The sequence below is a fragment of the Magallana gigas genome, chromosome 7, assembly GCF_963853765.1.
Source record: "Magallana gigas chromosome 7, xbMagGiga1.1, whole genome shotgun sequence".
Lineage (NCBI taxonomy): Eukaryota > Metazoa > Mollusca > Bivalvia > Ostreida > Ostreidae > Magallana > Magallana gigas.
Genome location: NC_088859.1, coordinates 5675342 through 5690431, shown reverse-complemented (window position 1 = coordinate 5690431; position 15090 = coordinate 5675342). Strand labels below are relative to the sequence as shown.

The 15090-nt window shown below is 32.1% G+C and overlaps 1 protein-coding gene and 1 long non-coding RNA gene across 3 annotated transcripts in view; both read right to left on the bottom strand.

The window, feature by feature from the left end:
* LOC105322597 (uncharacterized) overlaps window positions 1-5589 on the bottom strand; it is a 53045-nt gene extending 47456 nt beyond the window's left edge. The window contains exons 1-2 of the mRNA XM_066067804.1: window positions 5403-5589; window positions 283-521 (exon numbers count right to left, since the gene is read on the bottom strand). Coding sequence (XP_065923876.1) covers window positions 283-521; window positions 5403-5589 — 426 coding nt within the window. The remainder of the gene's footprint in view (window positions 1-282; window positions 522-5402) is intronic.
* A 5540-nt stretch (window positions 5590-11129) lies between these two features.
* On the bottom strand, window positions 11130-14594 carry LOC105343865 (uncharacterized). 2 transcript variants are annotated; one of them, XR_010708002.1, is made up of 4 exons: window positions 14319-14594; window positions 13916-14020; window positions 13455-13518; window positions 11130-13255 (listed from the first exon to the last, which is right to left on the bottom strand). It is a non-coding gene; the product is annotated as an uncharacterized lncRNA (long non-coding RNA). The 2 variants fall into 2 exon arrangements; XR_010708003.1 differs by having other exon boundaries at window positions 11130-13175.
* Window positions 14595-15090: the final 496 nt, after the last annotated feature.

Here is a 15090-nt window from a genome sequence, read left to right as displayed (position 1 = left end):
CAATACCCGCTGCTGTGACAAGACAGTGAAAGAGAAGCTTTCTCCACATTTTTAGACTTTTGAACTCGGGTTCAAACTGTAGAATTAATTGGTCCCCCAGATCGACTCCCATTGTGTGGTTATATTTATATTGGTATAGAGGTGTCTCGTCCTTTGCCATTTGTTGTCTGTACAAATCTGTTGCAGATAATATTTTTCATTAAAATTATAGATATTGCAGAGAAAAGGGGGGGGGGGCGTATTTCACGGTCAAACGACGATGTGGTGAATCTAAATTCGTACCGTGGGGAACTGGTTGTAGTCAGTAATTTTCACGCGAATCTCTCCCTCCTGAATTGGTGTGGTTTTGAAACTGGAAGGCATCCCCTTTCGAGTTTTTATGACTGTGCCGGTACTGTGAGTCCCCTTATCCAGAAGGTCGTAGACGAGAGCAGGGCTTGTGAAAAAGCTGTCATAAGTGACGTGGTGATCCTTGTAAAAGCGAGGTTCCATCTGATCAGATCCAACACTTCCTGATAACCCTAGGGAAAATTCCTTATTACCATTAGCAGGGTGCGTTTCATATCATTTCTGGGATTAAAATTAGCTACAAATACTTGTGCATTATATTGAAATAAGATATAACCAAAATCTTTAACAAAAGCGCACATTAAATAACAACATACTTGTCCATTGGGACTTTGGCGTTCATTCATTCTTCCTTTGTAAACATTGATGTGGTGCGTGTACCCGGTGATGGAGTCTGACAACACCCAGAGCTTTATACCCCATCGGCGGGCTTTCTTGTTGGATATATACTGCTTTAACTGATGCCTGCCTTTAAAGCCAACCATGCGTTCGTCTACACAGACATCTTGATTTAGACTTGAAAGAACATAATAAACAAATCAGGAAATATTTACAAAACAGTAACCAAGGCTTAATTAGTATTGACTATAAATATTAATTTCTGACAATTATCGGGGTTTTTTTTATTCCTTTTGTAATTCATTGCACGTGTACGAAGTACATGTGTTTGCAGAGAAGTATTCAAGAAGTTTTTTCATCAATTTAAAGGATAAATTAATAATAAATGCAGCAACATTTTGCTCGGGGAAGTATTTTTAAGCGATTGCTCTGTGTGTGTGTGTGTGGGATGGGGTGGGGGTGGGGGTGCTTGTTTTTTAATGAGTCGGAATAAACAACATATCGCTGGGTTTAAGCATTTGATAAAAAAGAAATGAAAATAATTTTTTCTCGTTTTCATATAGTTTTAATTTCAAAAGGTCTTGTCTTTATTAAAGTTAAAGTATGTGTATTGTATTTGACAAAACCCATGCCTGCATGATACGCAAAATACATATGAGAAGCTCGGAGATAATTGAAATTTTAAGAATCTAACTAATTTATATACATGTATTTTTTTTTTTTTTTAATAATATATTTTATTCAGAAATACGCAACCCTTTACAATATCTGATTGCCCCGGGCCAGGACAAGCAGTTAAAAAATCTTAACTAATAAACAGATTATAACAATCGAATAAGTTCTAATATTTTACCTCTATATATTTTTGTTTTTGAAAAATTCAACATCAAATCCATTTCTTTAGAGAGAGATCTTTTGAAAAAATTCAAAAGCGTGTTACATGATTGAAAATGTTCATTCATTCTACATGTCATTTTATATTTATAAATTACATATGATACATATGATATAATTGTATTTAAAAATACTGTTTTTGAATTTTCTTCTAAATAGAATCCTATAATGATGTGTTTCCAGCATACATCGAAATTCAAAATACTATTCAATTTTTGCCACAATCTTTGTACAGATATACAATCAAATAAAAGGTGCTTAATGTCCTCCTTTTCACACGGACAGAATTCACAATTTGCATTAGACCTTGATTTACATTTGTATTGAAAGGAATTACAATTCAAAATATTATTTAACAACTTATAATTAAATTCACTAAGTCTTTTGTCATACATGTTCTTAACCTTTTTTTCATAAATATCTTTCCAATTATCTCTACCAATATTAAATAAATTGTTAAATGCAGATTGGTAACAAGGTGGTTTGAATTTTTTATGAAGCAAGTTTACATAGTAGAATTTACATTTCTTATCGAATATATCAAATGTTCCCTTATGAAAATTATAAACATTTCTTTTCAGTATTTTTGTATAAAAACAACACTTCATATCAAAACACTCACTTTTTTTCTTAATTACATTCTTTAAAATATTGTATTCACACAACCAATTATTTTTCTTCTTTAGATCATTTGAAAGATCTTGTAGTGTTTTGAATTCACCATTTTTGTTGAATAAATCTTTAACAAACAAAATTTTACTCATTACCCAGTTTTTGAAAAATAATGATTTTCCCTTATGTTCAAACAGAGTATTATTCCACAGTGGTTGTTGTGCAAATGTTACATTTGAAAGTTCAGATATATTAATTAACCTTTTACATTCATTAAAACAACACAGCATTTCTTTATACACAGTAGGTAGATGTAACAAACATACAATATTTTCAACTTTTCTTTCAGACATTAATAGTATATAATCTGTATCTAACCCCGTGTTTTTTTATATATCCTTTAAATATGTTATTAAGAATGCAAGATTCATCTACAAGTCTTTTTACCCATGATGCTTTTATAGCCTTAAGTTTCAGTTCTATGTCTACTAGACCAACGCCTCCGTCCTCAATTTTGCCAATTATTGTATCTCGTTTTATTCTATCTCTTTTATTCCAAATAAAATTAAAAATGCTACATTTGATCTTTTTCAAGAAATCTTGATTTGGGAGGGGTAAAATCGACCCTACGTAAATCAGTTTTGAAATAGCTAGAGAATTTACTATACAAGTTTTTCCAAAAATAGTAAGTTTTCTTTTTTTCCATGATTCAAAAAGTTTTTCCATATCATCGTAATTTTTTTTCCAGTTTAAATCAAAACATTGTTCTTTATTATGTCCAATAAAAATTCCTAAACATCTTACAGCATCGTTTGTGACATTAATTTCGCCAATATTAGAATGTTTATCTTTAAGTTTTCCAAGAAGTATACATTGTGTTTTGTTTAAGTTAACTTTAGATCCAGCATGATCACAAAAAGACGTTACAGTTTCAATGGCTTTGTCTAAGGAAAGCATGTCTCTAAGTGCTAAAGTAACATCATCAGCATGTTGTAGATCTTTAATTTCTGTACTCATATTAGCAATTTTTATACCCTTTATATCATTATTAGTTTTAAGTAAGTTTAAAGGATAAATTAATAATAAATGCAGCAACATTTTGCTCGGGGAAGTATTTTTAAGCGATTGCTCTGTGTGTGTGTGTGTGGGAGGGGGTGGGGGTTGGAGTGCTTGTTTTTTAATGAGTCGGAATAAACAACATATCGCTGGGTTTAAGCATTTGATAAAAAAGAAATGAAAATAATTTTTTCTCGTTTTCATATAGTTTTAATTTCAAAAGGTCTTGTCTTTATTAAAGTTAAAGTATGTGTGTTGTATTTGAAAAAACCCATGCCTGCATGATACGCAAAATACATATGAGAAACTCGGAGATAATTGAAATTTTAAGAATCTAACTAAGTAATTTATATACATGTATAAAATAACGGCTTATGAGGGTTTTTTTTTTAAATTTAGTTATTAGCGAGCGCATTAAAAAAATATGTGCCGAAATCCTCATTGGTCAGTTTGCTGCGTGCACTTGCTTTTGTAAGCGCCCGATAAAAATTTACATCTGACAAGAACAATGCCATGATGAAACGCTCTTTAAAAAATTACGCACTTTGAAAATTTGAAGTCTAGTATGAATAATATTCAAAAATCTTTCACCATAAGTTAAAAAATCAGGTATTGTTCTACTGGTAAATAAATATTATTCTGCTTATGACAGAAACATGTATTTTTTCTTTTAAAATGCGAATGGAGTCACTTTCACGGACATCCTATGAGAGCGCATTCCATTCGTTAACAACAGTGGGAACAAAATGAAGATTAATATAATTGTAACCGACAATTTGGTATACTATAGTTTTGTGAATTTCTTGAAGTATAATTGGATCATTAACACGTTTATTTAGGAAAATGTCCATTACACAATCGGGTAAAAGGTTTCTTTTACTATCGTTTCCCACCCTGTATCGAAATAAATAGATTCTCTAGAAGCAAAAATAGGTAATCCTGTGACAATCTTGCTGCATTGTATTTGTTCTAATTTGACTTCCTGTTAAGTTTAAATTTGAGTTTTTTTCTTTAATTTCAATTTCTTTTGTGCATTTGCTAAAATTATTCAGGGTTTGGTCGAAATGATTGAAATTTTTAAAACAATAAATAATTGTTTTAACCTTGTTTAGCTCAATAGGAAAAACTTAAATAGTTCAATGGGGTATATTCAAATAGATCAATGGGATATATTTAGAAAAGAACCAAATTCATTCTAAGCTAACTTGATAAACAGTTTCTTGATTAAAACTTTTTTTTTCTTTTCTGATAAGCTTAAATAGTTTTACACGTAAAGAACAACTCGGGTTATCCATCAATTATCCATGAAGTGCATCTTGTATAAACTGTTCAATAATTTGAAAATTACTATGAACTTTGTTTCAAATTTATTTTGAAATTCATAAAGAATATCTGTATGCAATTATTAATGTGATGACATCTGAAGTGTGTTAAACAATTTGTAATTTTAAATAAACAGATATGTGCAATTGCAAATATATTTACATATAAACATATAAAAGTAAATGATACATGTAGTAACAAACTGATATTTTTACTATAAAAATGAGTGTAATACCCCGGGGTATATACGCGTAAAATTACCCTTACCGAAAACTTTCAAGCTGAATTTAGCATTACAGGTACATTCAATATTCTAATAAGTTATCAATTTACATTGATTGTGTGATCGGAGTTTCATTTAGAAGTGTTCAATGTACTTGTAGTTTTTACCAAATGTCTCATTTACTATGTTGATGACAGGTGATATCTTGTGTAGGGGATCATATCCGTCTTCGCCGGGCTCTGGAACAACTAAATTGTCACTGCAATGCAGAAACTGCAGGATGGCCTGGAAACGATTTCTTGACATAATTTTTTTCAAAGTTTGGCGTTTCAAAAGACCACGCACGGGGGTTCGATTCCCAGTACGACTCAAATGTCGGCTTTTTCACAATATCCATGCTCAAAAGTATTCCAATAAATGCAAGCATTTCGTCAGGTGTCACCGGAACCCTGTTGCTAAAACGGCAAAGTGGCCCCAATATTCTTGGAGGTCTGCTTTTTTGGGGCGATTTTCTGGTCCGCATAACGATTTGTTTCTCTTACTAGAATATCTATCATATCATCATCGGCATGCAAGAATTACACAAAAAAATCCAGAATTGCCATACCAGGACCAAAGTTGACGGGCCCAGCATTTTCTGTAAAATCTGGCTCCGGCAGCTGGAATGTCTGAGGGTCAACTACGCTAAACCATGGACCTCTGAAAAAGGCAGCTTCTTCTTCACTTTCTAGGTCGGAAACATCTTCGTCGGATGCGTCAACATCGTCAGACCCAGAGTCAGAATTGTTCGCCATTGAAAATTGTTAGCGCAATAAAATGACGTCATATTTTTGACGTTAATTTAGGGTAAAATGACGTCAATTTTAGCTATATCATACATACAATATATAATATAACACAAACTTTTTATTTACCATCTGTTTATTTGGAACTTTTCCATACGTTACGGTTAACAACTTTTTTGGGTAAATTCATTCTATAGATAAGTATAAAAACCGACATTTACGTCGCTTTGGCATAACAAGTAACGACATTTTCGTCGCTTTGGCGTTGAAAGGGTTAATGGTCATATTGGCTCCGTCCCTGGGCCTAAACCCTCACATAGGGGTTATTTTAAAAATTCACGAGTTTGGTTTTTTTAGAGGGCTTCTTGGGCTTCATAACCACGCATTTAGTTTACCTCAAATATATAAATATAATGTTATTGGAGTAGAGAAAAAGAAGGTTAGGTAAAGTCATAAATTTCTTATTTAGATTCCTCTTTTAAAAAGATTATTCATCAAATTTTAAAAAAATGGCAACAGACGGACGGAGATCGATAGTAAACGTCAACCGAGTGACTCATGGGATCTAAAATATTGTGTACCAAACATTAATAATCTCATCCGCCCACTCAAAATTCGAGTAATACAAAACATCTATATATACAGCAGTTTAATTCCAAAGATCCTATTGATGATGTAGGTGCTGGCACGATAAAGAACCCCTCACATAACCAGTGGCTACCAACCATCAAGCGTTAAACGAAAACACTTCTCTAAAATGTTTGTAAATATTGTAAAATCATTGGTTTACTTTGCATAAAATTCAAATATTAAAAAATACACTGACCAAAATCAAATGTACTAAAGACATTTTTTAAAATTTCTCCATAAATTTATTAAACCACATTACGTAGATTTACGCGTTGATGACGTCATTGATGTCGTCAGTGGAATGTCGTGTAAATTGATCTAAAAGCATCTATTAACAGATTCAAATGTAAGACATAAAAGAACTCTATTGTATGATAGATATGTTGTTTTGATTTGTTAAGAATTAAACAATTCTCAATTCGGAAGTCACTTGGAATACCTCGCACAATTTATAAGGTTTGAATATCATCTACTGGTCTGTTGCAGTGCAGCAATAACGATTGCCCGTAGACATACCTACAGCCGTAGGGTGAGTTACAATGCATCGGACACATACCTTGGATCGGACGTAGTTGGGGCAACCCACACATCGAAGGAATAAATTAAATGCCAAGAGATTTCTTCACAGGACGCCCACATATTTGGTTGCATAAGGATGGGAAAGGTTTTTTTCCCCTTTTGACCTTTGGGTTGACCCCGCAATGGGGAACAACGTTTGCATAGTGTGGATTGGGCTATGGACCTTATTTTTAATAAGAATTTGATAGTCACACTGTCAAATAAAAAGCAATATAGGCATCGTAAAATGACAACAAATATGCCATCATTGAAATTTAGTTACGAAGATTTTACACTAAAGCACTATTTGAATGGTGTGCATTTGATTGTAATTAGTGAAAATGCGTGTAAAATAATTAGAAAAACAGAAGTTTTGAAACAAAATTTGATTTAAATAAGTCGAAGAAATTTGAACAGTAATGCCAAGGTCATTTTTGCTCCATATACTCATTTCACCATTGATCGGACACAAATTAACCATGCATGGGACAGTTTTCAGTGCATGATTTCTTCTAATAATAAGGAGATTATGCGCCCATACCTAGTGATAATCTATAAAAGTGAAGTAAAAGAAAAATGAAAGAAATAATTGATTCAAACATTTTCCTCAGACCACTTAGAATTCCAGTTTTACGGATACGGCCTTTTTATAGTCTGTCCCAAGATATTTTTGCCGCATATTTTCTTAAATTATTCAATATTTATAAATACCTCTTGGTTCAGACGATGTTCATTCAATAGTATGAAAAAATCCCAAGATTTCCCCTTTGAAACGCCCCCTCTAGCTTGTCGGGTATCAGTACACGGCTAAAAATAAAAAGTCTACGAGGTTTTTCCATTGCCAAGGAGATGAAGACGCCCGGATGATAACGTTGAAAAATTGCACGAGGTGTCCCGAGTATTTCCGAATGGAGAAAAGATGTCAACATTCCCCATTATAAATCTCCTTAGGAAATCTGTTTTCGTTCCTGTGAAATTTTACGAGGGAAAAATGATAATGTGTGAATGAAGTTATCTTGGGAATTTTCCCTTTCATCGATTTTAATTGCACTTCAGTCACAGGTATGTGTATTTTTATTAAAAATCGTTCAAATATGCAGCATAAATATCTTGGGACAGACTATAGTCCAAAATTCCTGTAGGATCTGGCACGATAAAGAACCCCACAAAATAAATATTCCTTCGAACAGAAACAATATATAGTCTATATTCCTATATGCAGATTTGTGGATTTACATTTAAAAAAATCTGAATGGCAATTGAATAAATATATTTTTCCGACCTTTGTATTTTTGCATTAAAATCAGAAAATGTTGGTATTTTTAATCTCTTCCGTATTGTATAGCTGTCCGATGCTTGGTAAATAATGTTCGATCCATGGTGAAATAGTTCAACACTTCATTTATTTGTTTTATTTTCTACATTTATGATAATTTCACAGTTTTTTCTCCAATAATTAATCAAGGGAAAAACTTGAAACTTTAAAAACACGTTTTATTTATATTTGAACGATATTTGACGCGTGAACTAAGGGAAAAAACCAAAGGTGTCCGATGCATGGTGAAATCACCCTATATTGAAACCTGATTAACTACAGAGGGGGCGTTTCAAAGGAGAAATCATCTTGATCTTTTCATACTTTAAAAATGAAAGTTTCAATACTTAACGTTAGTATTTTTAAATATCGAGTAATGAGGTAAAGTGTGAATTGAAAATATCTTGGGACGGAGTACAGAAAACTGTTCACTTCCCCGTATTTATTGAACTTAATTTTTAACACGCGTCAATGGTTTGATTTATGCTCAACTTGAAAAGGCTTTTAAAAATCCTGTGTTATGTGTTGTTTGGATGTATCGTGTCAATTGTTCGTTCAAAATGTAATATTCTATTATATATTTATATAGTCAACTCTCCTTACTAATGTAGCAGTAAACTTCATCACCTGCATATGGTGTTTTTGTCTCTCAGTAAATTCGATATGCAAGGGTATGCTCTAACGTATGAACAGTTTCTAAAGCGAGGCAAGCTACTGACAAACAAGTTGATAAAACAGGACATTCAACAATCTCGTTTAAAATCATCTTTTGATGATTCTACGTTCAATACAATGACTTTGTCAACAAATACAGCTTGAAATTTTAACACAGTGTTTGTTAAGGCATGCCATATCGTGGGATATATTTTTGTACCAATCGGACGTCAACTTCCTGTTAAATGAGTACTTTGTTTATTTTAGCCAAAATTTTCACACAAATTTTCCTCAAAGATTTCTCAGCAGCTATTTATCGCAGATGCTTGAAATTTTAAAACACTATTTGTTTAGGCATGCCATATTGTGGGATGTATTTCTGTACCAATCGGATGCCAGCTTTCTGTTAAATGTCGACTTTGCTTATTTTGCATATTCACATCAGAGTGGGGGTATCACTAGTGAGCATTGGCTCACAGATATCTTGTTCACACTGTGATCATTTATGCATATCGTGTTTGTAGGGGAAGAAAGTGGAGGCTATGGTGTATGATAACTTTGTTTCTAATTCTTCGATTCAAATTCATCTGGCGAAAATAAAAATGAAAACCATTAAAAACATGAATTTAGTTTATATGCGAGTTTAAGGAAGTATTGAAGTCTGAACATTTGAAGGAAAATCGTAAGTCATGCATTTCCTCACAGACATATATTTATAAGTATTTATTGAAGTAATTCCAGACAACAAGCTTGATTTAATTTTTTTTTAAATTTATGGAAGAAATAATATGCTTTCTATTCTAAATGGTTACTTTAGTGTATTTCTACACTTAATGATTCTTTATCATACCAGTTTGAGCTTTGGATCGTTAAGCAATATGCCATAAAGGTAGATCCTGAAAGAAAAGTCCACTTTAATATAAGATTAATCAACGAAAAATATGTAACAAATCCCCGTATAATAATTTAGGGCACAATAAGTTGAGTTTCAATGGAGTGTAATGTTCGAGAACCAGTTATGTTATTATAAATGTTAGTAAAGTACATGATTCTATCACTTAAAACAATCATTTCCTTTTGAACATATAGTTCTAAAATGATCATCAAAATGTTTAAATAAATTACCATGGATTTCATTGAAAAAGGGGGCTATTCTCCTGACACCTGCAACCTTAAGCCGTTCTGTTACAACCAAACCTTTAAAGTTATTCAATACAAATTATAGTACATAAACATTTTACACAGTTAAAGAATATGTCTGATTTTTTTTTTATTTTATATAAATGCAAACCAAACAATTATTTCCTTCTAATATGTAGTTCTAAAACTGTTATCAAAATATATGAATTAATTAACTACCAATTAAAAATCATCAACAAGTGAGAGAAGCAATAACTTGGAACAGACTGGAACTTGGAACAGAACTAACATGGAATAGTATATATACATCAGACTTGTCCAGAGATTCAAAGGGGAATATCATAAATAAAAAACAGTCTCTACGCGACTTTAAACCCATATACTCAACACTTTCATTTAGCAGTCGGTGCATTGTTTTCAGTTTATAGCCGGTGCTTACAATCCAATATTACAAATAGCAACCGTTACTTTTAAAATCCACGTGTATTCCATATACTTCTTTTTAATATACTTTCACGTTCATTTTGTCTTCCTTCATGAATCAAAATACTAGTATATTAGCCCCCGCTTTGCGTCGGGCAATATTTTGTCCCAAGGGGGATAATATAATCAATATTTCCCGAAAACACAGTCAACATTTGTTTTGTTATATGAAGAAACAAATCAAAAAGAAAGTAGTACAGATCGCCGTAATTATATCAGCTCAACAAAGAATTCACGAATTCAATTTTGTGCAAAGTTCATTATAAAATATCTTCAGCATCAAACAGTCACTGGTGATATTCCGCCGACCGTAAGAATTAACATAAAGATGTTCTGCCTGATTTTATTTCACACTAATTCGCAAATCCTTATATCCGTTATGATAGCAAACCGTCGCATTGCGCGTCCGTTGTTTACTTGCTTTGACTGACTGTCTATTATGATGTCATCTTGTTTTGGAGTCGCGAAGAGTTACTTACGTCATCATTTACCAATCAACAAATCAGAGGCGATTATTTGAAATAGAGGGAATGTTCTCTATATATTATTCCTAGCCGGTCAATATCAAATAAATATTGACCAGTCAATATTTTTCGGACGAGCTATTATAACGATTATTGACTATTCGTCTATATAGAGTTATATACTGAGAATATACAACTAAATATTACAAATATATATATATATATATATATATATATATATATATATATATATATATATATATATATATATATATATTAAAATGAAAAAAATAACAACACTAATCGCAAAACGTAAGCGCTTTTATTTCTTCCTCAGACGTTTCACAATACATTTAAAAACAAGTGACGTTAAAATCAATGACGTTATACAAACAATACTATGACGTCACAATATAGTATAAGGAAACAGTTTATAACGTTCATGTTATTGCATAGTAATGCAAAGTAAATACAGATACATTTTACTTTTTAGCTAAATCACTGTTCAAAGATGGTTTGAGAGTTTGTATAAAATGTTTTTCCGTTTCTCTTCTTTCCACTACGTTGTCGCTATAAAAATTGTAAAGCGGAATTACAGTAAAATGGCCTTTCCCGCAAATATCTAAATGTTTGCAAACTTTTATTTTACGGTATTCTGGATGTAGAATTTGCTGTTTATGAACTCGGATCCTAGTACGGAGTGTAGTTCCGGTTTCGCCGATGTAGTATTGTCCACACCCCCCGCACATTATACAATATATTAGGTTTTTGGTTCGGCACGTCATGCTGGAGTTTACTTTAAATTCCCGGTCTCCTATTTTGAAAATAATTCCTTCCTTTAAATATGGACAGGTTCTACATCGTTGATCTGGACATTTTCTACCTGTATGCAAAATGTTATTGCGGAATTTAGATTTGCAAAGTATGCGTTTCAGATTTTTAGGTTGTCTTTTACTTTCGATTACGCGGAAATTTTCGAGAACTTTAGACACCCTTTCATTTGTTTTGAGTACTTCATTTAGGTGTTTAACAAACGGTGTAATGTTCTTATTTTTGGGATTGTAGGTGGTAACAAATGGAATGATTTCTTGTGTTGTTACATCAGGGGACGGAGTACTTATTAATTGTTTCCGGTCGAGATTTTTAGATTTTTCAATTCCATCTTCGATTAATTTTTTAGGGTATCCCTGCTTGCGAAGATATTTTTTTCATTTCTTCCAGACGTTGATTCCTTTTCTGTTCGTCGCTTACTATGGTGCATATCCTCCGGGCTAAATTGTATGGAATCGCACGTTTTGTATGCCTTGGGTGGCATGAATTGAAATGGAGGTATTGGTGCGTATCCGTTGGTTTGTAGTAGATATCTGTTGATAAACTCTCTCCTTCGCGAGTTATACATATGTCCAAAAATGAAATATCATGTTGACTCTCTTCAACTGTAAATTTGATGTCATGGTCTATAATATTTAAAAGTTCATGGAATGCTTCTAAATCAAGGATTTCCTGATTCCAGATAATAAAGCAGTCGTCCAAGTATTTCTTCCACGTCTTCTTGATGTTTTCAGCTAAGTTTGAACCGGAATCTCTAGCTATCTTATCATATAAATGCTCTTCTAAAAATCCTAAGGTAAGGGTGGCATACGTGGGGGCCATTTTTGTTCCCATGGGAGTTCCTTTGATTTGTTCATAATGGGTGTTGTTGGATACGAATGTATTGTTGTTTACCACCAATTCCGTTGCTTCTAAAATGAAATTCTTTTCAAAACGATTGTTTATTTTCTCTGGAAATTTATTAATCCAATAACTTAATGCTTTGAGTCCTAGTGTACTTGTAAATATTAGTATACAAGTTTGTTACGTCCACTGTAACTAATTTGTCACCTGGTGTTACTCTCTCTGGCAAATAGCTAAAAAAATCCAAGTCGTCTCTCACAAAACTCTTCACCTCTGTGCAAAGAGGTTTCAAAAGAATGTCCAGTAATTGACGTTGAGTTGGTGATTTGGGTCCTCCTACAATATGGTCTGAATGTTAGATTCTCTGGTTTAAGACAGGTTATGTAATCAGAATTTTGAATTTTAATTGCTTCTCCAATAAATTTTGACTTGTGAATTTTGGGTAGGCCGTAGAATACACTGTCTCTGTATTTAAAGTTTGTCAAAAATTAAGTTTCTTTGTCCGTTACGGAGGATGTGTCTTTGTGTTGTACTAGATTTATTACTTTCTGCATAGTTTCTACGATCGCGATTTTCAGGTATTTTCTTGTAAAATTCTCCATTGGAAAGCATTGAAGTAATTTTGTTTGCGTAGTAGTTGGCGTCCATTATTACTACAGCGCCTCCCTTATCCGGTTCTTTGATAACAATTGTACAGTCATCTGATAAGGATTTCATACTTGTTCTTCTTCTTTTGTCAAATTACTTTTTTGTTTTCCTTTTCCGTTATTTTCAAGAGGAATATGTATATATATATATATATATATATATATATATATATATATATATATATATATATATATACCGGCCAATTTTCCGCCAAAAAAGGTATAATACAGATAGATAGATAAATAGATAGATAGAAACTTTTAGCTCAGGTAAGCTAGAAGCGGAAAAAAATAACTTTTTTATAATACTTCAAGTATGCATAGTAGGCATTGATGATCTCAATGCAGTCGTCCCTTCGAATGCGATTTTCCTCTAAAACATAAGTTCATCAAATTTACAGCAAACAGCTGAGTAAATATTTTGTTATAAAATGGTGACCTTAAAAAGAAAAAAAGAATCATTGAAAGACAGTCGTAATCTTTAAGGAAGAAGTCTTCTCGTAATCAGACATACTTCTAAGTTCTTATGTTAAGAAATTCATGAAATATTTACACAGTCAAACAAATCATAATAATCTATGTGTTATTAAGATTTTTATGCATAGCAAATAAAGTGGTGCAAGCCCCAAAGCGTGCGCAAATAGTGAAATTCCTGCAGTTACGTGGACTAGTAATAAAATTTACTTTTGACAAGTCGAATGTACCAGAGAAGACTCCTTCTTAAAAAACTGACCTTTCTTCTTTGATTAATTACTAGTAAGTAATCTTACTGTTGTTGTCGTGAGGGGACAAGAAAGGTACCCCTTCTGGAAACCATTTTGGGGCCAGGCTTGCAATCCCCCAAAAGCCCCTCCTTATCTTATACCTACTATACACTAAAACAAGAAATACTATACAATTATTTAATCCATGAGCATTCAATAGACCAGAATATTACTAGACTTCGTCATAATCGATACTGAATAGCAATCTGTTTCGTTTTAATATTATAAATAATAATAATGGTAAGCTCGAAGTCACCATTATTTTTTCACTTGTAACAAATATAAAGACGCCAGAAAAGGTCTGCTTAAAATATTATCTGATTGAATTATTTATAGCAAACAAAACAATCATTTTTTTGGAACATATAGTTCTAAATTGGTCATCAAAATATATGAATAAATTAATTACCATGGCTTCTGATAATATCAACAACACATCTTCTGAGCTCGGACACTTCCACTGGTTTGTTTTTCAAACCTTCTTGTAAAATTCTCCATTTGAAAGCATTTGAGTAATTTTGTTTGTGTAGTAGTTGGCGTCCATTATTACTACAGCGCCTCCCTTATCCGGTTCTTTGATAACAATTGTACAATCATCTGATAAGGATTTCATACTTGTTCTTCTTCTTTTGTCAAATTACTTTTTTGTTTTCCTTTTCCGTTATTTTCAAGAGGAATATATATATATATATATATATATATATATATATATATATATATATATATATATATATATATATATATATCCGTTACATATATATATATTTCCGTTATTTTCAAGAGGAATATATATATATATATATATATATATATATATATATATATATATATATATATATATATACCGGCCAATTTTCCGCCAAAAAAGGTATAATACAGATAGATAGATAAATAGATAGATAGAAACTTTTAGCTCAGGTAAGCTAGAAGCGGAAAAAAAAATAACTTTTTTATAATACTTCAAGTATGCATAGTAGGCATTGATGATCTCAATGCAGTCGTCCCTTCGAATGCGATTTCCCTCTAAAACATAAGTTCATCAAATTTACAGCGAACAGCTGAGTAAATATTTTGTTATAAAATGGTGACCTTAAAAAGAAAAAAAGAATCATTGAAAGACAGTCGTAATCTTTAAGGAAGAAGTCTTCTCGTAATCAGACATACTTCTAAGTTCTTATGTT